At 49.7% G+C, this 27990-nt stretch overlaps 1 protein-coding gene across 1 annotated transcript in view; it reads right to left on the bottom strand.

The window, feature by feature from the left end:
* LOC308115493 (receptor-type tyrosine-protein phosphatase F-like) overlaps window positions 1-18620 on the bottom strand; it is a gene marked incomplete at its 5' end in the record, with an annotated part of 28721 nt that extends 10101 nt beyond the window's left edge. The window contains 14 exon segments of the mRNA XM_080473050.1: window positions 1291-1458; window positions 3640-3800; window positions 5247-5328; window positions 5728-5987; window positions 7014-7120; window positions 7491-8060; window positions 8246-8554; window positions 8990-9262; window positions 12200-12310; window positions 14749-14949; window positions 16122-16263; window positions 16546-16674; window positions 16676-16692; window positions 18590-18620. Of these exon segments, the coding sequence (XP_080329176.1) occupies window positions 1291-1458; window positions 3640-3800; window positions 5247-5328; window positions 5728-5987; window positions 7014-7120; window positions 7491-8060; window positions 8246-8554; window positions 8990-9262; window positions 12200-12310; window positions 14749-14949; window positions 16122-16263; window positions 16546-16674; window positions 16676-16692; window positions 18590-18620 (2561 nt within the window).
* Between the last annotated feature and the right edge of the window lie 9370 nt (window positions 18621-27990).

A 27990-nucleotide genomic window follows, 5' to 3' on the forward strand; every position in this document is an offset into this window, starting at 1 on the left:
GAGAGAGAGAGAGAGAGAGAGAGAGACAGAGAGAGGGGGGAGAGGGGGAGAGAGACAGAGAGAGGGGGAGAGGGGGAGAGAGAGAGAGAGAGAGAGAGAGAGAGAGAGACAGAGAGAGGGGGGGGGGAGAGAGAGAGAGAGACAGAGAGAGAGAGAGAGGGGGGGGAGAGAGACAGAGAGAGGGGGGAGAGGGGGAGAGAGAGAGAGAGAGAGAGAGAGAGAGAGAGAGAGAGAGAGACAGAGAGAGGGGGGGGGGGAGAGAGAGAGAGAGAGAGGGAGACACTGTTAATTATCAGATGATCAGCAGTAACAGAGGTCTGTACTACCACGCTGGATTTTGTTTCTCTTATCTAGATAACTTCAGGATAAACTCAGGTTTTCTCTTATCTAGATAACTTCAGGATAAACCCAGGTTTTCTCTTATCTAGATAACTTCAGGATAAACCCAGGTTTTCTCTTATCTAGGTAACTTCAGGATAAACCCAGGTTTTCTCTTATGTAGATAACTTCAGGATAAACTCAGGTTTTCTCTTATCTAGATAACTTCAGGATTAACTCTGGTTTTCTGTCCTATGAGGCTGGTTCACTAAATCACCATGGTAACTGACACTGAAAGTCTAACCTGCTCCAGAGCAGGTTATGTTCTAGATAAGAGGTCAGAGCTCCGCCTCCTGACCAATCAGATCTCTTGGGATGCTGCCATAGCCCCACCCCTGCTGTCATAGCCCCACCCCCTGCGCCCATAGCCCCACCACCTGCTCCCATAGCCCCACCCCTGCTGCCATAGCCCCACCCCTGATGTCATAGCCCCACCCCCTGCGCCCATAGCCCCACCCCCTGCTGCCATAGCCCCACCCCTGATGTCATAGCCCCACCCCCTGCTGTCATAGCCCCACCACCTGCTCCCATAGCCCCACCCCTGCTGCCATAGCCCCACCCCTGCGCCCATAGCCCCACCCCCTGCGCCCATAGCCCCACCCCTGATGTCATAGCCCCACCCCCTGCGCCCATAGCCCCACCCCCTGCTGCCATAGCCCCACCCCTGATGTCATAGCCCCACCCCCTGCTGTCATAGCCCCACCCCTGCGCCCATAGCCCCACCCCCTGCGCCCATAGCCCCACCCCTGATGTCATAGCCCCACCCCTGCTGTCATAGCCCCCACCCCCTGCGCCCATAGCCCCACCCCTGCTCTTATAACCACGCCCCTACCTGCTCTCATTGCCCCTCCTTGCTCTATTAGCCCCACCCCACCCTACCCTTATGGCCCCGCCTCTCCCCTCAGGTGTGACTGACCTCTTGAAGAGCAGGATGAAGATGACGGTGATGATGATGAGGACAACGGCCAGAACAGGACCGGTAACCCAAACCAGCTCCGGGTCTTCATGAGAGACCTGGACCGGACCAGTGGACCGGACCATGAAGGACTTGGAGGTGGGGCTGGATGAGAAGGTCTGAAGCTGGACCAGGAGAAAAAGACTCGAGGTGACTTAGACTCCTAGTGACTCATACTAACTCAGACTCAGACAGTAGTATACAGGATACAGTATACAGGATACAGGATACAGTATATAGTGTACAGGATACAGTATATAGTATACAGGATACTGTATACAGTATCCAGTATACTATATACTGGATACAGGATACAGTATATAGTATACAGGATACAGTATACAGGATACAGTATACAGTATATAGTATACAGGATACAGTATATAGTATACAGGATACAGGATACAGTATACAGGATACAGTATACAGTATATAGTATACAGGATACAGTATATAGTATACAGGATACAGTATACAGGATACAGTATACAGTATATAGTATACAGGATACAGTATATAGTATACAGGATACAGGATACAGGATACAGGATACAGTATATAGTATACAGGATACAGGATACAGTATACAGGATACAGTATACAGTATATAGTATACAGGATACAGGATACAGTATACAGTATATAGTATACAGGATACAGTATATAGTATACAGGATACAGTATACAGTATATAGTATACAGGATACAGGATACAGGATACAGGATACAGGATACAGTCTGCACCACCCTTAATGAGTTTCTGTGTCACAAACTGTCATAAGATTATAGAACAAACTGTGTGTGGAGGTTAAATATAAGTTAAATATATGTTAAATATAAGTTAAATATAAGTTAAATATAAACGTAGAGTAGATCCTGGTGCACTGCTGGTGGTGACATGAGGATTGTTTGTTCATACAGTAGTACTGTTAGAGTATATTGTAGGATTCAATGTATTGAAAGTGATGAAGATATATAGTTTTAAATGAAGAAAACCACGATGATGTGAAGGTTTAGGAATATATAAGTACGTCTTCTTCCTACTCCTTTCCTGCCTGTGAAAGACACGAGTACATCTGGTGTTGATCTTTATAATGTTTATGGAATTAGATGGTTTTGGGTTTTTTACATATTCGAAATAAAAACTTAAAAAACAATAGTGACTCAGACTCATAGTGACTCACAGACTCATAGTGACTCAGACTCATAGTGACTCAGACTCATAGTGACTCAGAATCATAGTGACTCAGAATCATAGTGACTCAGAACTCATAGTGACTCAGACTCATAGTGACTCACAGACTCATAGTGACTCAGACTCATAGTGACTCAGACTCATAGTGACTCAGACTCATAGTGACTCAGACTCATAGTGACTCACAGACTCATAGTGACTCAGACTCATAGTGACTCAGAATCATAGTGACTCAGAACTCATAGTGACTCAGACTCATAGTGACTCACAGACTCATAGTGACTCAGACTCATAGTGACTCAGACTCATAGTGACTCAGAACTCATAGTGACTCAGACTCATAGTGACTCAGACTCATAGTGACTCAGAACTCATAGTGACTCAGACTCATAGTGACTCAGACTCATAGTGACTCAGACTCATAGTGACTCACAGACTCATAGTGACTCAGACTCATAGTGACTCACAGACTCATAGTGACTCAGAACTCATAGTGACTCAGACTCATAGTGACTCAGACTCATAGTGACTCACAGACTCATAGTGACTCAGACTCATAGTGACTCAGAACTCATAGTGACTCAGACTCATAGTGACTCACAGACTCATAGTGACTCAGACTCATAGTGACTCAGACTCATAGTGACTCAGACTCATAGTGACTCACAGACTCATAGTGACTCAGACTCATAGTGACTCAGAACTCATAGTGACTCACAGACTCATAGTGACTCAGACTCATAGTGACTCAGACTCATAGTGACTCACAGACTCATAGTGAATCAGACTCATAGTGACTCACAGACTCATAGTGACTCAGACTCATAGTGACTCAGACTCATAGTGACTCACAGACTCATAGTGACTCAGACTCATAGTGACTCAGAACTCATAGTGACTCACAGACTCATAGTGACTCAGACTCATAGTGACTCAGACTCATAGTGACTCACAGACTCATAGTGAATCAGACTCATAGTGACTCACAGACTCATAGTGACTCAGACTCATAGTGACTCACAGACTCATAGTGACTCACAGACTCATAGTGACTCAGACTCATAGTGACTCACAGACTCATAGTGACTCAGACTCATAGTGACTCACAGACTCGTGACTTGTCAGGTCAGCCATGACGTAGCAGCGGTAGCTCCGTCCCTCCTGCAGGACCCGGTTCCGGTAGCTGCCGTAGATCCGGTCGTCTCCAAGAATGAAGTTCTGAGGCAGCGAGTCCAGCTGGGCTGCGACGTAGACCTGGTCCTGGTCCTGGTCCTGGTCCTGGTTCTGGTTCTGGTTCTGGTTCTGACCCAATTCACTGCTGCTGGACTCCAGGAGCTAACAAGAAACAACCGGAATGTTACAACGTAAACAAACTGGGTAAACATTGTCAACGAGTAGCGTAAAGTAAAGTAATGTAACATAAAGTAATCAAGGTGGAGGTCAAGGTAACTTTATAGATACCTGTCGGTAGAGTTTTTTGTGCAGCAGAGAGAGCGTCTGACAGGACATACAGATATATTAAAACACAGGACAGTAAAAGACGGTGGGGACACAGACATAGACGGGCACTCACAGACTCACTGACAGGTGAAAGAGTGAGTAAATCAATAAATCAATAAATCAATAAATCAATAAATAGAAGGAGCCGAAATTCATTACTAAACAAGACCCAAGAGTAAAAAGCTTTGAAGATTGATTGAGGAAGGTAATGGCAGCAGGAACAAGCTGCTCCTGTAGCAGAACCCCACCCCTCCTCTTCAGGTTTGGGGCTTTAAATCTCCGTCTAGATGGCAGGAGCTGGAACTGATGGCGTCATCTCCAGAGATGGAGCTGGAACTCCCTGGTCAGGTGATGGAGTCATCTCCAGAGATGGAGCTGGAACTGATGGCGTCATCTCCAGAGATGGAGCTGGAACTCCCTGGTCAGGTGATGGAGTCATCTCCAGAGATGGAGCTGGAACTGATGGCGTCATCTCCAGAGATGGAGCTGGAACTGATGGCGTCATCTCCAGAGATGGAGCTGGAACTCCCTGGTCAGGTGATGGAGTCATCTCCAGAGATGGAGCTGGAACTCCCTGGTCAGGTGATGGAGTCATCTCCAGAGGTGGAGCTGGAACTCCCTGGTCAGGTGATGGAGTCATCTCCAGAGGTGGAGCTTACAGCCGCTGTAGCTGCCTGTTGTACAGCGACTGTTCATTAACTGACTGACGGAGTTCCTCTGTTACAGGAACGTTTCCAAACCACCAGTGAGAAAGATCAAAGGGATTGGATAAAATAGTGTCATCAAGGTTTGTCCACTTTGAAACGGGACAACTTTGTGAGACAGAAGAGACGCTGGTGTCCCTTTAAAGTTTAACTTTGAGTCCTCAGATATTGATATGATTGTACTTGTTCAGTGGTTTGTCCCTGGATGATGGTGAGCTCATGTCCATGTGTCCTTGTCCATGTCCATGTCCTCGTCTTACATATATTGAGCTGCAGGTGTGCGTCTTCACACCACCTGACAAAGTTGTCAATGACGGGGACATGACTGTAGCAGGCTCACAAGTACCAGTCATCGGCAATGTAAAGTAACATAACATAAAGTAATGCACAGTAATGTAATGCAAAGTAACAAAGTAATGTAAAGTAATGTAAAGTAATGTAGAGTAACATAAAGTAATGTTAAGCAACGTAACGCTCCCTCATGAACAATGGCGCCCCCCCTGGTTTGACTGACCTGGTTCACGTCTATGTCTTCTTCAGAAGTCCACTGATCAGAACCTGCAGCAGAAACAGGAACCACCACCACGTAGAAGCACCTGCAGTAACAGAGACACCAGGAGGCTTCACAGATATGTTTATTTCAGATGGAGATTAGAATTGACGGAGGACCTGATGGAGGACTGTTACAGACCTGATGGAGGACCTGATTGAGGACTGTTACAGACCTGACGGAGGACCTGATTGAGGACTTTTACAGACCTGATGGAGGACTGTTACAGACCTGACAGAGGACCTGATTGAGGACTTTTACAGACCTGATGGAGGACTGTTACAGACCTGACAGAGGACCTGATTGAGGACTGTTACAGACCTGACAGAGGACCTGATGGAGGACTGTTACAGACCTGATGGAGGACCTGATGGAGGACTGTTACAGACCTGACGGAGGACCTGATTGAGGACTTTTACAGACCTGATGGAGGACTGTTACAGACCTGACAGAGGCCCCAGTCTGGACTCCAGGCAGACTGACTGAGATTCCTCCTCCGCCCTCCGGTTGGAGCTGGTTCACCGTTGGCTCGTTGCTCAGCAGGTTTGGGGCGGTGCGGGTGGAGACCGTTTGCTGGAAGTTGCCGTTGGCATTATTGCCATTGCTCATGAGCAGGAAGGAATAGTCAGTGTCCGGGTGGAGGCGAGAGATCAACTTCCTGTTCTTATCTGCTGGAACCTCCACCTGCTTCCGGGCGTACAAGATCTGCAAGAATGGTAACGTTTAACGTCATGACATAACCACGTCATGTACGTCATGAACGTAACAGCACATGACAACGTGACACAACAATGTAACATAACATAATAACGTAATGTAACAGCGTGACGGAACAGCGTCACGGAACAGCGTCACGGAACAGCGTCACGGAACAGAGTGACGGAACAGCGTGACGGAACAATGTAACGTAACCTGCTGCTGGCCATAGAACATGTGGAGGACATATAAACAACGTAATATTGTAATGGAATATTGCAACAAAATAACGTAACATAATATCGTAACATAATAACGTAACATAATAACGTAACGTAATAACGTAACGTAATAACGTAACATAATAACGTAACGTAATATCGTAACATAATAACGTAACGTAATAACGTAACGTAATAACGTAACATAATAACGTAACGTAATAATGTAACATAATAACGTAACATAATAACGTAACATAATAACGTAACGTAATATCGTAACATAATACCGTAACGTAATAACGTAACGTAATATCGTAACGTAATAACGTAAAGTAATAACGTAACTTAATAACGTAACATAATAAAGTAACATAATAACGTAACGTAATACCGTAACGTAATATCGTAACTTAATAACGTAACATAATAAAGTAACATAATGACGGAACGTAATGACGGAACGTAATAACGTAACGTAATAACGTAACATAATAACGTAACTTAATAACGTAACATAATAACGTAACTTAATAAAGTAACGTAATAACGTAACGTAATAACGTAACGTAATAAAGTAACATAATAACGTAACGTAATAACGTAATGTATCAACTCAACACAACTGTATGTTACTGTATGTTACTGTATTTTATTGTATTTTACTATATGTTACTGTATGTTACTGTAAGTTAGTGTATTTTAGGTGAAAATCGTTGTGAAGAAGCAGGGTTAGGGTTATGGTTAGGGTTAGGGTTAGGGTTAGGGTTAGGGTTATGGTTAGGGTTAACCCTAACCATAACCCTAGTCTCACCTTGAGAGGTTCTCGTGCCGTGAGGCTTTCAGGAAGTTCCCAGGTCAGCAGAACCGACATCTTTGTCACAAACTTCACGTTAAAGTTTGTGAAGGCTGAGGGACGATCTGGACGATTGATTGGTCATTAGTTTGATTGACAGCAATGATTCAAAATCGCAAAAATGTAAGAATATGCATTTTCACTTAAAACGTCGTCATGGAAACACAATGTTTTTTTATCCAAAACATAAAAATGTGAAACTAAAAACTGCATTTTCTCTTGACATGTTGTCGTGGAAACGTGAAACTCTTCTGAAACGTAAACAAAAAACGATGTGTTGAGTCAGTTCTGGTGTGGGAAAGCAAAACGGAGGAGATTCTTCACAGTGAAACTTTTGGAAACATTTCAGAACCATTTTCCAAAAAGCAAAACGTTTCAGAAATGCAAAAAATCAGCGTTTTGACTTTCCCGGTCCCGTTAACCGTCAGGTCTTACCGGTGCTGGTCCTGGACTGGATGCTGGGACTCGGCGGTCCGGCCCCCTTGCTGGTGAACGCCTGAACCCGGAAGTCGTACGTTGTATCGGGCCGCAGACCACTAATAGTGGCGAGCGTCGCCGTGGCGATCTCGGTATTGTTGTGTTGGCTGTTGATGTCCCGGTAGACCACCACATAGCGGAGCAGCTTCCCGTTCCGCTGCGCTAGCGGTGGCGGCTCCCAGACCAGCTGGACGGACATCGCTGTCACTTCCACCACACTAACATTCCGTGGGTAGCTAGCGGGAACATCCTCCGGCGTGTTGATCTCCTTCACCGACTCCTTGCCACTCCCTGCGCCGTTCCTGGCGCTCAGCTTGAAGATGTAGAGCGCCCCCTTGTGGAGCCCCGTGATGGTGACGTGGTCGTCAGTATTTAAGAAGTCTCTGGTCGTGAACGACTCTTCGTCGGATCGCTTGTACTGCAGCCGGTAACCAGTGAGGTCGCCGAACATTTCCCGCGGCGGCTGCCACTGGACCAGCGCCGTGTTCCCGATCGTTGTGCTGATCGTCATCGACGGTTTTCCAGGAACTACGATTACAACGTTTACAACATAAGGTTCGGGTTAGACTAACCTTACATTAGAATATCATCACGTTAGCATGCTAGCACATTAGCATGTCATCACATTAGCATGTCAGCATATTTGCACATTAGCATGTCGTCATGGTCGCACAATGGCACTTTAGCATGTTAGCACATTGGTGTGTGATGACCTGCTCTGCCTGGCGGCGATGGAGCCTGCTCGCCGGTCTGCGTCACCACGGTGACGCTAGGCGGTCCTCGACCGACGCCGTTCACCGCGGCGACGCGGAACTCGTAGTCCGAGAACGGGCTGAGTCCACCGACGCTGTAGCGAGTTGTCGCCACGCCGTCCACTTCCTGGAACCCGTTAGCTGAGAGCTGGTTCCGGTACTGGACCACGTAGTAGGACACCGGGTCCAGGTTTCCAGAGGCCCAGGTGACGGTGATGCTGGTGGCCGTCGTCTCAGTAACGGAGAGCGAGTCGGGCGGGCGAGGAAGAGCTGGAACAGAGAGAATAGTCAGAGTAGTAAAGAACCGCCATGTGGATTCGGTTCAGACCACTGGTTCTGGTCTGGATTAAACCAGCTCACCTGGACCATATGGACTGGATCACAAGATTGGACGGGAGATGAATCCAAACCCTTGACTCCACTCGTTTCGACTCGTTTCAACTCATTTCAACGTGTTTCAACTCGTTTGGACTCGTTTGGGCTCGTTTGGACTCGTTTGGACTCGTTTGGACTCGTTTGGACTCTACTCAACTTGTTTCAACTCAGCTTTACTTGGTTTGAATTGTTTTGACTCGACTCTACTCGGTTTTTATCTTTTTCCATTCTGTGTTAATTACAACCAGGGTCTGACCCCCCCCTCCCCCCCACCAGAACCAGGGTCTGACCCCCCCTCCCCCCCACCAGAACCAGGGCCTGACCCCTGACCTTTGACGGTGACCTGGGCCGTCGTCTGGATGAGGCCCAGTGCCGACTCGGCGACACAGGTGTAGTTGTCTGAGCGCTGGACGTTGACGAGCTCCAGGACGTTCCGGCCAATCGGGGCATCATCTCTATCTGTTAGCTCCGCCCCCTCGCCGCTGGTCCACCTGACGCGCGGCATGGGGGCGCCGACCGCCACGCAGGTCAGGTTGACGGGACCGCCAGGCATCACCGAATGGTCGCCGGGGGGGATGGAGAACCGGGGGGGCACACGACGGACTGGGGGGATTAATGAGTGAGGGGGCGGGGCCAGGGAGAGGGTGGGTGAGAGAGTGTAGGCGGGAACGGGAGAGGGGGTGGGCGGGTAGAGAGAGATTCAGGGAGCGGAGTCAAGGGGGGGTGGGGGGGGTGGGGGGGTAGAGAGAGATTCAGGGAGCGGAGCCAAGGGGGGGTGGGGGGGTGAGGGGGGTGGGGGGATGGAGAGAGATTCAGGGAGCGGAGCCAAGGGGGGGTGAGGGGGGAGAGAGAGATTGAAGGGGGGGTATAGTAAGGGGGCGGAGCCTCTGCTGGAATCGGGCCAGAATCCGTTTGAGGCCCCGTTTCCACGACAACGTTTTGAAGAGGAAACTTTCCTGAAACGAAGCGTTCTGACTTGACACGTTGTCGCCAGCGCGCGTCCCATCTTCTCGTTAGTTAGTTAGTTAGTTAGTTAGTTAGTTAGTTAGTTAGTTAGTTAGTTAGTTAGTTATGATGGAACTTATCGCTAACGCCATGCTTCCTGGTCCGGTTCCCCTCCAGGACTAAACTAATCTGGTTTCAATTAATCCTACCGGCCCCCCACAACAGTTCCAACCACACACACACACACACACACACACACACACACACACACACACAATAGAACAAGGCTTTAATCCCTGAACAGGAAACCGGCCGACAGTGTTGACGGTCAGATTAGTGAGTGGGCGTTAATCCCACTCTGGTAAGGAGCAGTAAGAAGTCAGCGACCAGAGCAGTCAGATGTTTACGTTAGAGGCCAGAGAAGAGAGGAGGAAGTAGAGAAAAGAGAAGAAGTTTAGAAACATGAAGAAGAAAAGGGAAATGCATGCTAATGCTAATGAGCTTTAGTGGAGCAGCTGATCGTACAAACATGAAATCTGCTGGGAAAGTAGGCGGGACCAAAACGTGCTCGCCATCAAACATTCCAAAATGGCCGCCAGTGCGTGGACGAAAAGACAGAAAAATATACACCAAAGATTTTATTACATCTTTGGTGGACGTAAAGAGCAGAGATCATAAAAACAATCTTGGTGTAAAACCTTTGAATTATTTGTTTGTTGTCTGGTTTAGGGTTAGGGTTATGGTTAGGGTTTTAATGTTATGGTTATGGTTAGGGTTATGGTTAGGGTTTTAATGTTATGGTTATGGTTAGGGTTATGGTTAGGGTTTTAATGTTATGGTTATGGTTAGGGTTATGGTTATGGTTAGGGTTAGGGTTTTAATGTTATGGTTATGGTTAGGGTTATGGTTAGGGTTTTAATGTTATGGTTATGGTTAGGGTTATGGTTAGGGTTATGGTTAGGGTTTTAATGTTATGGTTATGGTTAGGGTCAGGGCTAGGGTTAGGGACAGGGTTAGGGTTATGGTTATGGTTAGGGTTAGGGTTAGGGTTATGGTTATGGTTAGGGTTAGGGACAGGGTTATGGTTATCATGATGGCAAAGGGTTAGTGTTAGTGTTAGGGTATTGTTAGGGTTAGATTTAGGGTTAGGGTTAGTGTTAGGGTTGGGGTTAGGGTTAGTGTTAGGGTATTGTTAGGGTTAGGGTTGGGGTTAGGGTTGGGGTTAGTGTTAGGGTTGGGGTTAGGGTATTGTTAGGGTTAGGGTAAGGGTTAGTGTTAGGGTTGGGGTTAGTGTTAGGGTTGGGGTTAGGGTATTGTTAGGGTATTGTTAGGGTTAGTGTTAGGGTTGGGGTTAGTGTTAGGGTTGGGGTTAGGGTATTGTTAGGGTATTGTTAGGGTTAGTGTTAGGGTTTGGGTTAGGGTTAGTGTTAGGGTTGGGGTTAGGGTTAGGGTATTGTTAGGGTTAGATTTAGGGTTAGGGTTGGGGTTGGGGTTAGGGTTAGGGTTAGGGTTATCATGATGTCAAAGGGACTCATCATTCTCCAGTTCAAACTCGTTTGGACACGTATTCTGTGATATCAGTGACATAGGAAGGGCCATCCAGTGGCCATGTTGGAAAATGGCCGCCATGTTGAATTTTTGAGTGGCTAGCACTTTTATTCTGAAAGTCTCATTAACAATTTTGCCAAATTTCACTTCTGTGCCACTGCTAATCTGAGGCTAATCTTTGGCTAATCTGTGGCTAATCTGAGGCTAATCTGTGGCTAACCTGAGGCTAATCTAGAGAGGCTAATCTAAACCAAAGCTAATCTACACTAAACAGATGGACAGAAACAGAGTCTTCATGCGGGACGGAGAGAAAGAGAGGGAAAGAGAGAGAGAGCGAGCGAGAGAGAGGAAAGAGAGAGAGAGAGAGAGAGCGAGAGAGAGAGAGGAAAGAGAGGGAAAGAGAACGAGAGAGAGAGAGAGAGAGAGGAAAGAGAGAGAGAGCGAGACAGAGAGAGAGAGAGAGAGAGAGAGAGAGAGAGGAAAGAGAGAGAGAGAGAGAGAGAGAGAGAGAGAGGAAAGAGAGAGAGAGCGAGACAGAGAGAGAGAGAGAGAGGAGAGAGAGAGAGAGAGAGGAAAGAGAGGAAAAGAGAGTGAGAGAGAGAGAGAGAGAGAGAGAGAGAGAGGAAAGAGAGAGAGAGCGAGACAGAGAGAGAGAGAGAGAGAGAGAGGAAAGAGAGGGAAAGAGAACGAGAGAGAGAGAGAGAGAGAGGAAAGAGAGAGAGAGCGAGACAGAGAGAGAGAGAGAGAGAGAGAGAGAGAGCGAGACAGAGAGAGAGAGAGAGAGAGAGAGAGAGAGAGAGAGAGAGAGAGAGAGAGAGAGAGAGAGACGGAGGTCGGGACGAGCCTGAGCGTCCGGCTAGCTAGCGGAGCTTCGCGGCTCCAGTCGTCCGACAGAGAGAAAACAAACCTTCACGTTGATCTTAACGTTACGTTAAGTTTGTGTTGCGATGAAGATGAAGAGGAAGAAGAACCAGAGAGAGTGAAATAGAAACGGTTTCTGATCAGTGGGGGGGGGGGCAGGGTCACTTGGAGGGGGCGCGGTCTTACCTCGGACGTAGAGGTTCGCCGGCGCCGAGAAGCGAGTCCCGACGCTGTTGACGGCGACACACTCATACTTCCCCTGGTCCGACTCGTCGCTGTTCTCAATCTGCAGCGCGCCTGGATGTAAACATCATCGACCAATCAGAGTACAACAGTGAGTGTCCAGCCAATCAGAGTACGATTGACTATTGAATCAGAGGTCAGTGGATGAATAGCAGGGGGCGGGACCTATCAGTCAGTAGCTAGACAGCAGGGGGCGGGACCTATCAGTCAGTAGCTAGACAGCAGGGGGCGGGGCCTATCAGTCAGATGCTAGACAGCAGGGGGCGGGGCCTATCAGTCAGTAGCTAGACAGCAGGGGGCGTGGCCTATCAGTCAGTGGATGACCAATAGGGGGCGTTGCCTAACTTGTCAGTGGACAGACAGCTGGGGGCGTGTGTTATAAGTCGGTAGACAGACAGTAGGGGGCGTGGCCAATCTGTCAGTGGACAAACAGCAAGAGGTGTGGCCAACCTGTTAAGTGACCAATTGGCCACACCTCCATAACAACAGCTAACATCACAAAGTCGATTTGACGAAGTCAGCCAAAAGCTACGTCGAAAAAAAGACAAATGTTGGGTTTGCGATGTCAATAGCTGTTATGTGGTGAGTGTGGTGAGCGTGGTGAGCGTGGTGAGCGTGGTGAGCGTGGTGAACGTGGTGAACGTGGTGAACGTGGTGAACGTGGTGAGCGTGGTGAGCGTGGTGAACGTGGTGAGCGTGGTGAGCGTGGTGAACGTGGTGAACGTGGTGAAAGTGGTGAGCGTGGTGAACGTGGTGAACGTGGTGAGCGTGGTGAGTGTGGTGAACGTGGTGAGCGTGGTGAGCGTGGTGAGCGTGGTGAACGTGGTGAGCGTGGTGAGCGTGGTGAGCGTAGTGAGCGTGGTGAGAGTGGTGAGCGTGGTGAGCGTGGTGAACGTGGTGAGCGTGGTGAGCGTGGTGAGCGTGGTGAGTGTGGTGAGCGTGGTGAGCGTGGTGAGTGTGGTGAGAGTGGTGAGCGTGGTGAGCGTGGTGAGTGTGGTGAGAGTGGTGAGCGTGGTGAGTGTGGTGAGCGTGGTGAGCGTGGTGAGCGTGGTGAGTGTGGTGAGCGTGGTGAGCGTGGTGAGAGTGGTGAGTGTGGTGAGCGTGGTGAGCGTGGTGAGAGTGGTGAGCGTGGTGAGAGTGGTGAGCGTGGTGAGCGTGGTGAACGTGGTGAGTGTGGTGAGAGTGGTGAGCGTGGTGAGTGTGGTGAGAGTGGTGAGCGTGGTGAGTGTGGTGAGAGTGGTGAACGTGGTGAGTGTGGTGAGAGTGGTGAGCGTGGTGAGTGTGGTGAGAGTGGTGAACGTGGTGAGTGTGGTGAGTGTGGTGAGTGTGGTGAGCGTGGTGAGTGTGGTGAGTGTGGTGAGTGTGGTGAGCATGCAGACGGCAGAATGTTGAGATGAAAATGTGTGTATACCTGTTGATTCATTGAAGCTCCGCCCACAATGTGCTTCTATAACTAGTCTTGTGTTTTTGTCCCGTTCAAGTCCACACACACATCGGAAGTTTACGAAGTGATGGAGGAGGAAGTGACGGAGGAGGAAGTGATGGAGGAGGAAGTGATGGAGGAGGAAGTGACGGAGGAGGAAGTGACGGAGGAGGAAGTGACGGAGGAGGAAGTGATGGAGGAGGAAGTGATGGAGGAGGAAATAACAGAGCAGGAAGTAGCTAGCATTCTTACCTCGGATCGGCGTACCGCCTGCGAGGTAATTCAAATGCAAATGAAATCAGAGAAAACTGTTAGTAAAGAGGAAGTGGGAGGAGTCTGCTTCATTTCCACGTTAACGCCATCAACGGAAAGTTAGCGACGCTTAAAGCTTCGATTTAAAACAAGAACAAGATTTAATGTGAAGAAAAAAAAAGTTTGTTTTTTGTGGGATTACGTTAAAACTTTATTAACATTTCGTGGGATTACGTTAAAACTTTTTTAACATTTCGTGGGATTACGTTAAAACTTTTTTAACATTTCGTGGGATTACGTTAAAACTTTATTAACATTTCGTGGGATTACGTTAAAACTTTTTTAACATTTCGTGGGATTACGTTAAAACTTTATTAACATTTCGTGGGATTACGTTAAAACTTTATTAACATTTCGTGGGATTACGTAAAAACTTTTTTAACATTTCGTGGGATTAGGTTAAAACTTTACATAAAGTTTCGTGGGATTAGGTTAAAACTTTACATAAAGTTTCGTGGGATTAGGAAACGTTATGTAATGTTTTCTGGGTCCGTTTACAAAATAACGTTAAAAGATCGTAGACAGTGTTCGCTAAGCAGCAGAAGTTCATAGAAGTTCCCGTGAAGCTGTGTGGCTAGCAGTGACATCATCAGCTGTCATCGGAGGAGGAGCAATGTGACAGGGCTCTTATTGTGAAAAATAATAAGACTTTATTATATTTTCACAATGTTGGACGTGAACGGAGTGTGTGTGTGTGTGTGTGTGTGTGTGTGTGTGTGTGTGTGTGTGTGTGTGTGTGTGTGTGTGTGTGTGTTACCTGATCTCAGCTGACGGACCCTCCCACCTCCAACCCCCCCCTCCTCCTCCACCTCCACAGGAAGTAGATCCTTGAGCCACAGGATGTCGGGGTCAGGCTCGCCGGCGGCGGCGCACAGCAGGGTGGCGGTTCGAGTCCGCTCAACCACCTTGAGCTGGGGGGGCATAGTGATGGAGGGGAACCCCCCCGGAAGGAGCTCCTCTACACAACACACAATGTACACGCTGTAACACACAGTTACACAAAATAACACACAATTGTTGGTCCTGACCAGCGTCAGGTATAAAACGCGGCCTCCGAGCTCCGATCCCAGTCCGGTTCCGGCCGTAGCGTCTGCTCCAGAGTCCCGGACTCCGTCCCGCCTCGCCTCGGCTCTTTTGGGACCAACATGAAAGTTGCACCACAAAAAATAAACAAATAAACAACCAGTGCAAAGCTGAATCTGTTACCAACAGAGGATTCATACAGCCGACATATTAAAATATTGAGGGCGTGTCTTAAACCACTGACCAATCAGCAGACGGCTCCTCAAAACCAGACCGCTCTGTCATCCTGAGTACCCCGACGGAGGAGCGACAGAAAAGCCTCCACCTTTGGAGCGGTTATTTCTGTACCATCAACAATTCTTGCAGTGGAAACCTGAACCATACCGGACCATACCGGACCATACCGGACCATACCGGACCATACCGGACCATACTGGACCATACCGGACCATACTGGACCATACCGGACCATACTGGACCATACCGGACCATACCGGACCATACCGGACCATACCGTTCCATTCCTGCACCGTTGTGCGATGGAAACGGGGATAAAGAGCTGCTTGGACCCATAAGGACCGGATTCTGACTTGCTGGCCAAGTGAAGAAAGACTTGGAAAGTACTTTTACTTTTTGGGATCCTCGGAACCCAGCGAGCGTCTCTCTTCACCGCCGCACAACAACCGCTGTCCTGCAGCTGAACACGAAGCCCCACAGACTCCAGACCCGGTAACGGACAGGTTACTGCGTCCGGTCCAACCCAGTCAGAGCTTGTCTGGGCCGCGCAGTCAGATTAGCTAATATGCTATGTGTTTTACTGTGTCATGATAAGGCTGCGACGAAGCATTCACAGGAGCGTAGCATTCACAGGAGCGAAGCATTCACAGGAGCGAAGCATTCACAGGAGCGAAGCATTCACAGGAGCGTGACTCTCCGTTTCTTCACCTCCGACACTGGGAAATCCTTCTTCTCTCTTTCATTGACGCCAACATCGGGCCAACACCGCTCAGTGATCGAGATAAGATAAGACACACCCACACACACACACACACACACACACACACACACACACACACACACACACACACACAACACACACACACTCACCCTCCAGCACCGTTAGCTTAGCGCTAGCGTTAATCTCTCCGACATCGTTCGTGGCCAAACATTGATAAACGGCTTCGTCTCGGTGAGAACGAAGAGGCTGAATACGAAGAACGGAACCGGAGCCACCGTCGACCTCCATAATCTGGATTATAGATTACAGATTATAGATTACAGATGACAGATTATAGATTACAGATTATAAATTACAGATTATAGATCACAGATTATATATGGCAGAATCTCAATTACAGATTATAGATTACAATTTATAGATGACAAATTACAGATTATAGATTACAAATCATAGATTATAGATGACAGATTATAGATTATAAATCATAGATTATAGATGACAGATTATAGATTACAGATTATAGATTCAAGATGACAGATTAAAGATAACAGATTATAGATTATAGATTACCTCGAAGCGTTGCGAGCTAATCTTCTTCCCATTCTTCATCCAGGTAATCCGAGGTCTGGGGTCGCCGGTTGCCCGGCACACAAACGACGCCGCTCCGCCGGAAACCCCCGTCTGGTCGCCGGGCAACGGTGATGAAGCTGGGCAGGCCTGCAGGGAGGGACACCACTTCCTGTAAAGCTCCGTCTCCATGGAAACGGAGATCTGGAGATTCCGACAAAGTTACTTCCAATAATAATAAGAATTAATATTAACCCAAAACCCAACTTTAGTTCTTTTGAGAGTCTGAGCATGACCATGCCACACCCGTCAAATAAAATAGTAAATTCTGTAGAATCTGTAATCATTTCTCGTCCTCCTGGACCTTCTTCAACTTTTCTAACTGAATTCTCTGAATTGTTGTCAGATGTAGCCCTGACTAAAGATAAGGTTATCATGGTAGGAGACTTCAATGTTCATGTTGACCTAGAAAATGATAGTTTCAGTGCAGCTTTAGATCTACACTTGACTCTCTAGGTTTCTCTCAGGTAGTAGACGGGCCTACCCAGAAACATCTCCACACCCTAGACCTTATTCTAACTTATGGTTTGAATATAGAGCATCTGACCATCTCTCCTCACTATGATTTCCTGTCAGATCACTTCTTAATAACCTTTGACTTTGTTCTAAATAGTTCTAACCCTCCGGTTAAAGCCGTGTTAACCAGGTCTCTCTCTGATAACATAGTAACTAAATTCAAGGAAAGAATTCCCTCTGCTATAGAATCAGTAGTGGATCTTCCTGACCCGTATACTGTTGCTAGCTCAGACATTGAATACCTAACAAACAGTCTGACAGATATGCTAAAAACAACGCTAGACGACATAGCTCCTCAAAAAATGAAACTGAAAAAACAGGAAAAGTCCTCCCCATGGTTTAACTCATCAACCCGCCAGCTTAAACAACGCTCCCGTAGATTAGAAAGAACTTGGCGTTCAACAAAAACAGACCTAGATTATATAGCCTGGAAGGATAGCTTCAAAACTTATAAGAAAGCTCTGAGTAGAAGTAGAACTAATTACTACTCATCCTTAATAGAGGAAAACAAAAACAAGCCTCGCTTTCTTTTCAGTACTGTAGCCAAACTGACCAAGAACCAAAATAGTGTTGAGCCCACCATTCCTATCAATATATGTAGTGAGGACTTCATGAAGTTCTTTCAAAATAAAATGACAAGGCTTAGGGATAACATCCATCAAACCCTACCGTCCGTTAGCCCCATAACAGAGGAACTGGTTAAACCTAACAGTCATCTGGAATGCTTTCAGCAAATACAACTAGTCCAACTAAACTCCCTTATTTCTTCTGCTAAACCAACTACTAGCCTGTTGGACCCAATTCCTACTAGAATTCTGAAAGAGGCACTGCCACTAATCAATAATTCTATACTGGCAATTATTAACCAGTCTCTACCAATAGGCTATGTGCCCCAATCCTTTAAACTAGCAGTTATTAAACCTCTCATTAAGAAGCCAAACTTAGACACAAGCCTTCTCTCAAACTACAGGCCCATCTCCAACCTTCCTTTCCTGTCAAAGGTTCTGGAGCAAGTAGTGGCTAAACAACTCCAGGATTATCTGCAGGAGAATAATCTGTTAGAGGACCTTCAGTCCTGCACCTCAGACCTGCACCGGACTCAGACCTGGACCTCAGACCTGGACCTCAGACCTGCACCGGACTCAGACCTGGACCTCAGACCTGGACCTCAGACCTGCACCGGACTCAGACCTGGACCTCAGACCTGCACCGGGCTCAGACCTGGACCTCAGACCTGGACCTCAGACCTGGACCTCAGACCTGCACCGGGCTCACCTGGACCTCAGACCTGGACCGCAGACCTGCACCGGACTCAGACCTGGACCTCAGACCTGGACCTCAGACCTGCACCGGGCTCACCTGGACCTCAGACCTGGACCGCAGACCTGCACCAGACTCAGACCTGGACCGGGCTCACTGGGGGCTAAGATCTGGACTTCAGACTTGGACCGGGGTCACCAGGGGCTCGGACCCAAGCCGGTTGGGGTCCAGTCCAGAGCCATGATCATCTGCGTCATGCAATAATTGGCTCCGCCCACAGGAAGCCAGATGAAGTATGAAGGCACAAGATGATCAACGATGGAACCACGAGATCAAAACAAGGAAGTGACGCATCAACTGAACTTCAAGCTCCAGCGCCTGTTGTTCACTGCAGTACCAGCAGTACCAGCAGTACCAGCGCCTGTTGTTCACTGCAGTACCAGCAGTACCAGCAGTACCAGCGCCTGTTGTTCACTGCAGTACCAGCAGTACCAGCAGTACCAGCGCCTGTTGTTCACTGCAGTACCAGCAGTACCAGCAGTACCAGCGCCTGTTGTTCACTGCAGTACCAGAAGTACCAGCAGTACCAGCGCCTGTTGTTCACTGCAGTACCAGCAGTACCAGCAGTACCAGCGCCTGTTGTTCACTGCAGTACCAGCAGTACCAGCGCCTGTTGTTCACTGCAGTACCAGCAGTACCAGCAGTACCAGCGCCTGTTGTTCATTGCAGTACCAGCAGTACCAGCGCCTGTTGTTTACTACAGTACCTACAGTACCAGCAGTACCAGCGCCTGTTGTTCACTATAGTACCTACAGTACCAGCAGTACCAGCGCCTGTTGTTCACTATAGTACCTACAGTAACAGCGCCTGTTGTTCACTGCAGTACCAGCAGTACCAGCAGTACTAGCAGTAACAGCAGTAACAGCAGTAACAGCAGTACTAGTGCTTGTTGTTTACTGCAGTACCAGCAGTACCAGCAGTACTAGCAGTACCAGCAGTACCAGCAGTAACAGCAGTAACAGCAGTACTAGTGCTTGTTGTTTACTGCAGTACCAGCAGTACCAGCGCCTGTTGTTCACTATAGTACCTACAGTACCAATGCCTGTTGTTCACTGCAGTACCAGCAGTACCAGCAGTACCAGCAGTACCAGCAGTACCAGCAGTACTAGCAGTACTAGCAGTACCAGCAGTAACAGCAGTACTAGTTCTTGTTGTTTACTGCAGTACCTGCAGTACCAGCAGTAACAGCGCCTGTTGTTCATTACAGTACCTACAGTACCAGCAATACCAGTGCTTGTTGTTCACTACAGTACCAGCGCCTGTTCAGAGCTGGAGGCGGAGCCAGTGTTTGGGGAAGGAAGCCCAGCAGGTTTTGGCATCGTGCCAGGAGTGTTGTTGTTGTTTTGTTTGTTCAGTCAGCAGAACCAGGTTCCTCATCAACTGGACCATAAAGTGAAGAAGCGCGGCAGAAACATTTACACTGATGTTGAATTAATTTGTTTCCATCCTGTGATGATGCGTACGTATGTCTGAACAGGTACTGGCTGTAGACCAACACCAGTACTGGCTGTAGACCAACACCCCTACGGGCTGTAGACCAACACCCGTACTGGCTGTAGACCAACACCCGTACTGGCTGTAGACCAAAACCCCTACGGGCTGTAGACCAACACCCGTACTGGCTGTAGACCAACACCCCTACGGGCTGTAGACCAACACCCCTACTGGCTGTAGACCAACACCCGTACTGGCTGTAGACCAACACCCGTACTGGCTGTAGACCAACACCCCTACGGGCTGTAGACCAACACCCGTACTGCCTGTAGACCAACACCCCTACGGGCTGTAGACCAACACCAGTACTGGCTGTAGACCAACACCCGTACTGGCTGTAGACCAACACCCGTACTGGCTGTAGACCAACACCCCTACGGGCTGTAGACCAACACCCGTACTGGCTGTAGACCAACACCCCTACGGGCTGTAGACCAACACCAGTACTGGCTGTAGACCAACACCCCTACTGGCTGTAGACCAACACCTGTACTGGCTGTTGACCAACATCCCTACTGGCTGTAGACCAACACCCTTACTGGCTGTAGACCAACACCCCTACGGGCTGTAGACAAACACCCGTACTGGCTGCAGACCAACACCCCTACTGGCTGTAGACCAACACCCCTACTGGCTGTAGACTAACACCCCTACTGGCTGTAGACCAACACCCTTACGGGCTGTAGACCAACACCCGTACTGGCTGTAGACCAACACCCCTACTGGCTGTAGACCAACACCCGTACTGGCTGTAGACCAACACCCCTACTGGCTGTAGACCAACACCCTTACGGGCTGTAGACCAACACCCGTACTGGCTGTAGACCAACACCCCTACTGGCTGTAGACCAACACCCGTACTGGCTGTAGACCAACACCCGTACTGGCTGTAGACCAACACCCCTACTGGCTGTAGACCAACACCCCTACGGGCTGTAGACCAACACCTGACTGGCTGTAGACCAACACCCGTACTGGCTGTAGACCAACACCCGTACTGGCTGTAGACCAACACCCCTACGGGCTGTAGACCAACACCCCTACTGGCTGTAGACCAACACCCGTACTGGCTGTAGACCAACACCCCTACGGGCTGTAGACCAACACCCGTACTGGCTGTAGACCAACACCCCTACGGGCTGTAGACCAACACCAGTACTGGCTGTAGACCAACACCCGTACTGGCTGTAGACCAACACCCGTACTGGCTGTAGACCAACACCCCTACGGGCTGTAGACCAACACCCCTACTGGCTGTAGACCAACACCCGTACTGGCTGTAGACCAACACCCCTACGGGCTGTAGACCAACACCCGTACTGGCTGTAGACCAACACCCCTACGGGCTGTAGACCAACACCAGTACTGGCTGTAGACCAACACCCGTACTGGCTGTAGACTAACACCTGTACTGGCTGTAGACCAACACCCCTACTGGCTGTAGACCAACACCCGTACTGGCTGTAGACCAACACCCCTACGGGCTGTAGACCAACACCCCTACGGGCTGTAGACCAACACCCGTACTGGCTGTAGACCAACACCCGTACTGGCTGTAGACTAACACCTGTACTGGCTGTAGACCAACACCCCTACTGGCTGTAGACCAACACCCCTCCTGGCTGTAGACCAACACCTGTACTGGCTGTAGACCAACACCCCTACTGGCTGTAGACCAACACCCGTACTGGCTGTAGACCAACACCCCTACGGGCTGTAGACCAACACCCCTACTGGCTGTAGACCAACACCCGTACTGGCTGTAGACCAACACCCCTACGGGCTGTAGACCAACACCCCTACGGGCTGTAGACCAACACCCGTACTGGTTGTAGACCAACACCCGTACTGGCTGTAGACCAACACCCCTACTGGCTGTAGACCAACACCCCTACTGGCTGTAGACCAACACCCCTACGGGCTGTAGACCAACACCCGTACTGGTTGTAGACCAACACCTGTACTGGCTGTAGACCAACACCCCTACTGGCTGTAGACCAACACCCCTACTGGCTGTAGACCAACACCCGTACTGGCTGTAGACCAACACCCCTACTGGCTGTAGACCAACACCCGTACTGGCTGTAGATGCTATGATTCAAGCCCTCTGCCCCCAGTAGTCCTCCTAGAGGTCTCAGTGGTCCTCCTAGAGGTCCTCCCAGTGGTCCTCCTAGAGGTCTTCCCAGAGGTCTCAGGGGTTCTCCTAGAGGTCCCAAATGTCCTCCCAGAGGTCCCGAAGGTCCTCCTTGAGATCCCAGAGGTCCTCCTAAAAGTCCTCCTAGAGGTCTCAGTGGTCCTCCTAGAGGTCCTCCCAGTGGTCCTCCTAGAGGTCTTCCCAGAGGTCTCAGGGGTTCTCCTAGAGGTCCCAAATGTCCTCCCAGAGGTCCCGAAGGTCCTCCTTGAGATCCCAGAGGTCCTCCTAAAAGTCCTCCTAGAGGTCACAGAAGTCCCCCCAGAGGCTCGCTTAGAGGTCCCAAAGGTCCCAGAGGTCCTCCTAGAGGTCAGAGGTTCTCTTAGAAGTCCTCCCAGAAGTCCCGGAGGTCCTCCAAGAGGTCCCAGAGGTCCTCCCAGAGGTCCTCCTAGCTGGTCGAAGAGAAAAGCCAACCTCTGTTTCATGTTCTTTTGATGATTGTATTGTTCAATAAAACAAATATAAAGAATAAAACGATAGAGCTTTTCTCACGTTGACTGAGCGACGGCAGCAGCAGGCGGGTCAGTAGGAGGAGCCGTAGAGTCGTCCTACAAAGTCCCACATCCATGTCGATGCTCCGCTAGCCCAGCAACGCCTCTGACACTCCTCTGTCAGGAAACATCTGCTGAGAGAAGAAAGTGTAACGTCGTGGAAACGAACTGAAAACTCAAACTCACTCTCTCATGATGGACTCACCCTCTCACAGTGGACTCACCCTCTCACGATGGACTCACCCTCTCACGATGGACTCACTCTCTCACGGTGGACTCACCCTCTCACGATGGACTCACTCTCTCACGATGGACTCACTCTCTCACGATGGACTCACCCTCTCACGATGGACTCACTCTCTCACGGTGGACTCACCCTCTCACGATGGACTCACCCTCTCACGGTGGACTCACCCTCTCACGATGGACTCACCCTCTCACGGTGGACTCACTCTCTCACGGTGGACTCACCCTCTCACGATGGACTCACTCTCTCACGGTGAACTCACCCTGTCACGATGGACTCACTCTCTCACGATGGACTCACTCTCTCACGATGGACTCACCCTCTCACGGTGGACTCACTCTCTCAAGATGGACTCACTCTCTCACGATGGACTCACTCTCTCACGATAGACTCACTCTCTCACGATGGACTCACTCTCTCACGGTGAACTCAGTCTCTCACGGTGGACTCACTCTCTCACGATGGACTCACTCTCTCACGATAGACTCACTCTCTCACGATGGACTCACTCTCTCACGGTGAACTCAGTCTCTCACGATGGACTCACTCTCTCACGGTGAACTCAGTCTCTCACGGTGGACTCACTCTCTCACGATGGACTCACTCTCTCACGATAGACTCACTCTCTCACGATGGACTCACTCTCTCACGGTGAACTCAGTCTCTCACGATGGACTTACTCTCTCACGATGGACTCACTCTCTCACGATGGACTCACTCTCTCACGGTGGACTCACCCTCTCACGATGGACTCACCCTCTCACGGTGGACTCACCCTCTCACGGTGGACTCACTCTCTAACGATGGACTCACTCTCTCACGGTGGACTCACCCTCTCACGATGGACTCACCCTCTCACGATGGACTCACTCTCTCACGATGGACTTACTCTCACACGATGGACTCACCCTCTCACGATGGACTCACCCACTCACGATGGACTCACTCTCTCACAGTGAACTCACCCTCTCAAGATGGACTCACTCTCTCATGATGGACTCACCCTCTCACGATGGACTCACTCTCTCACAGTGAACTCACCCTCTCACGATGGACTCACTCTCTCACAGTGAACTCACCCTCTCACGGTGGACTCACTCTCTCACGATGGACTCACTCTCTCACGATAGACTCACTCTCTCACGATGGACTCACTCTCTCACAGTGAACTCACCCTCTCACGGTGGACTCACTCTCTCACGATGGACTCACTCTCTCACGATAGACTCACTCTCTCACGGTGAACTCAGTCTCTCACGGTGGACTCACTCTCTCACGATGGACTCACTCTCTCACGATAGACTCACTCTCTCACGATGGACTCACTCTCTCACGGTGGACTCACTCTCTCACGGTGGACTCACTCTCTCACGATGGACTCACTCTCTCACGATGGACTCACTCTCTCACGGTGAACTCAGTCTCTCACGATGGACTCACTCTCTCACGGTGAACTCACCCTCTCACGATGGACTCACTCTCTCACGATGGACTCACTCTCTCACGGTGGACTCACTCTCTCACGATAGACTCACTCTCTCACGATGGACTCACTCTCTCACAGTGAACTCAGTCTCTCACGATGGACTCACCCTCTCACGGTGGACTCACCCTCTCACGGTGGACTCACTCTCTAACGGTTGACTCACTCTCTCACGGTGGACTCATCCTCTCATGGTGGACTCACTCTCTAATGATGGACTCACTCTCTCACGGTGGACTCACCCTCTCACGATGGACTCACTCTCTCACGATGGACTTACTCTCACACGATGGACTCACCCTCTCACGATGGACTCACCCACTCACGATGGACTCACTCTCTCACAGTGAACTCACCCTCTCACGATGGACTCACTCTCTCATGATGGACTCACCCTCTCACGATGGACTCACCCTCTCACGATGGACTCACTCTCTCACGGTGGACTCACTCTCTCACGATAGACTCACTCTCTCACGATGGACTCACTCTCTCACGGTGAACTCAGTCTCTCACGATGGACTCACCCTCTCACGGTGGACTCACCCTCTCACGGTGGACTCACTCTCTAACGGTGGACTCACTCTCTCACGGTGGACTCACCCTCTCACGGTGGACTCACTCTCTAATGATGGACTCACTCTCTCACGGTGGACTCACCCACTCACGATGGACTCACCCTCTCACGATGGACTCACTCTCTCACGATGGACTTACTCTCTCACGATGGACTCACCCTCTCACGATGGACTCACCCACTCACGATGGACTCACTCTCTCACAGTGAACTCACCCTCTCACGATGGACTCACTCTCTCACAGTGAACTCACCCTCTCACGATGGACTCACTCTCTCATGATGGACTCACCCTCTCACGATGGACTCACCCTCTCACGATGGACTCACTCTCTCACGATGGACTCACCCTCTCACGATGGACTCACCCTCTCACGATGGACTCACTCTCTCACGATGGACTCACCCACTCACGATGGACTCACCCTCTCACGATGGACTCACTCTCTCACGATGGACTTACTCTCACACGATGGACTCACCCTCTCACGATGGACTCACCCACTCATGATGGACTCACTCTCTCACAGTGAACTCACCCTCTCACGATGGACTCACTCTCTCACAGTGAACTCACCCTCTCACGATGGACTCACTCTCTCACAGTGAACTCACCCTCTCACGATGGACTCACCCTCTCACGATGGACTCACCCACTCACGATGGACTCACCCTCTCACGATGGACTCACCCTCTCACGATGGACTCACTCTCCCACGATGGACTCACCCTCTCACGATGGACTCACTCTCTCACGGTGAACTCAGTCTCTCACGATGGACTCACTCTCTCACGGTGAACTCACCCTCTCACGATGGACTCACTCTCTCACGGTGAACTCAGTCTCTCACGATGGACTCACTCTCTCACAGTGAACTCACCCTCTCACGATGGACTCACTCTCTCACAGTGAACTCACCCTCTCACGGTGGACTCACTCTCTCACGATGGACTCACTCTCTCACGGTGGACTCACTCTCTCACGGTGGACTCACTCTCTCACGATAGACTCACTCTCTCACGATGGACTCACTCTCTCACGGTGAACTCAGTCTCTCACGATGGACTCACCCTCTCACGGTGGACTCACCCTCTCACGGTGGACTCACTCTCTAACGGTGGACTCACTCTCTCACGGTGGACTCACCCTCTCACGGTGGACTCACTCTCTAATGATGGACTCACTCTCTCACGGTGGACTCACCCACTCACGATGGACTCACCCTCTCACGATGGACTCACTCTCTCACGATGGACTTACTCTCACACGATGGACTCACCCTCTCACGATGGACTCACCCACTCACGATGGACTCACTCTCTCACAGTGAACTCACCCTCTCACGATGGACTCACTCTCTCACAGTGAACTCACCCTCTCACGATGGACTCACTCTCTCACAGTGAACTCACCCTCTCACGATGGACTCACTCTCTCATGATGGACTCACCCTCTCACGATGGACTCACTCTCTCACGATGGACTCACCCACTCACGATGGACTCACCCTCTCACGATGGACTCACTCTCTCACGATGGACTCACCCTCTCACGATGGACTCACTCTCTCACGGTGAACTCAGTCTCTCACGATGGACTCACTCTCTCACGGTGAACTCACCCTCTCACGATGGACTCACTCTCTCACGGTGAACTCAGTCTCTCACGATGGACTCACTCTCTCACAGTGAACTCACCCTCTCACGATGGACTCACTCTCTCACAGTGAACTCACCCTCTCACGGTGGACTCACTCTCTCACGATGGACTCACTCTCTCACGGTGGACTCACTCTCTCACGATAGACTCACTCTCTCACGATGGACTCACTCTCTCACGGTGAACTCAGTCTCTCACGATGGACTCACCCTCTCACGGTGGACTCACCCTCTCACGGTGGACTCACTCTCTAACGGTGGACTCACTCTCTCACGGTGGACTCACCCTCTCACGGTGGACTCACTCTCTAATGATGGACTCACTCTCTCACGGTGGACTCACCCACTCACGATGGACTCACCCTCTCACGATGGACTCACTCTCTCACGATGGACTTACTCTCACACGATGGACTCACCCTCTCACGATGGACTCACCCACTCACGATGGACTCACTCTCTCACAGTGAACTCACCCTCTCACGATGGACTCACTCTCTCACAGTGAACTCACCCTCTCACGATGGACTCACTCTCTCACAGTGAACTCACCCTCTCACGATGGACTCACTCTCTCATGATGGACTCACCCTCTCACGATGGACTCACCCTCTCACGATGGACTCACTCTCTCACGATGGACTCACCCTCTCACGATGGACTCACCCTCACTGGGGTTAAAGATTCACATGAGCATCTTTCCGCCGCTCTGCGCTGATGATCTTATTTCTGCTGCTTGTCTGAGCTGATGACTCCGTCCATTTGGACGTCTGGGACTTGCTGGCGCCCCCTGTGGGTCACTTCCTGTCGGCACTCCGCTCTGCGAGCCAGAAGCAGTGTCACGCTCCCGGACAGACCGGCCCCTCGCCGGCGCCCCCGCCGGGCCACTGGCAGCAAAGTGTAGCGGAGCGACAGATGGTTCCTGTTCACGCGTGACGAGATCACCGAGTCAGCAAGCCTTCGGACAAAATGCTAAGCTAACGAGCTAACCAGGAAAATACAGAGAGAAAAGAGAAGGAAGAAAAAGGAAAATAAAAGGACAAAAAATGGAGTCAAACAATAAATAATTTGGTGGAAGAAGAGGAAAGAAAGGAGGAAAAGGGAGAAAAAGAAAGTAGTACAGGTCTTTTAAAAAAGAAAAAGAGAAAACAGGAAGAAAGAAATGAAAAGAAGGAGGAGAAGGTTTCGGCTCCGTCGCGTCGGTCCAACAATTCTGGAATTGGTTTTCAACTTCATGTGTTTTTTCACCAGTTTGCTGACGACGTTGTTGTTTACGTTTCTATACCTTTATTGTGAAAATGGCAACGTGCATGAATAAACAACCAAAACATTTTTAAAAGAGGCGACGAAGGAAAAACAATAAAAGAAAAAGGAGAGAAAAAAAAGAGCTCCACTTTTTATCGAGAAAAG

Source organism: Lipophrys pholis, assembly GCF_963383615.2.
Source record: "Lipophrys pholis genome assembly, chromosome: 10".
NCBI classification, from domain to species: Eukaryota; Metazoa; Chordata; class Actinopteri; order Blenniiformes; family Blenniidae; genus Lipophrys; species Lipophrys pholis.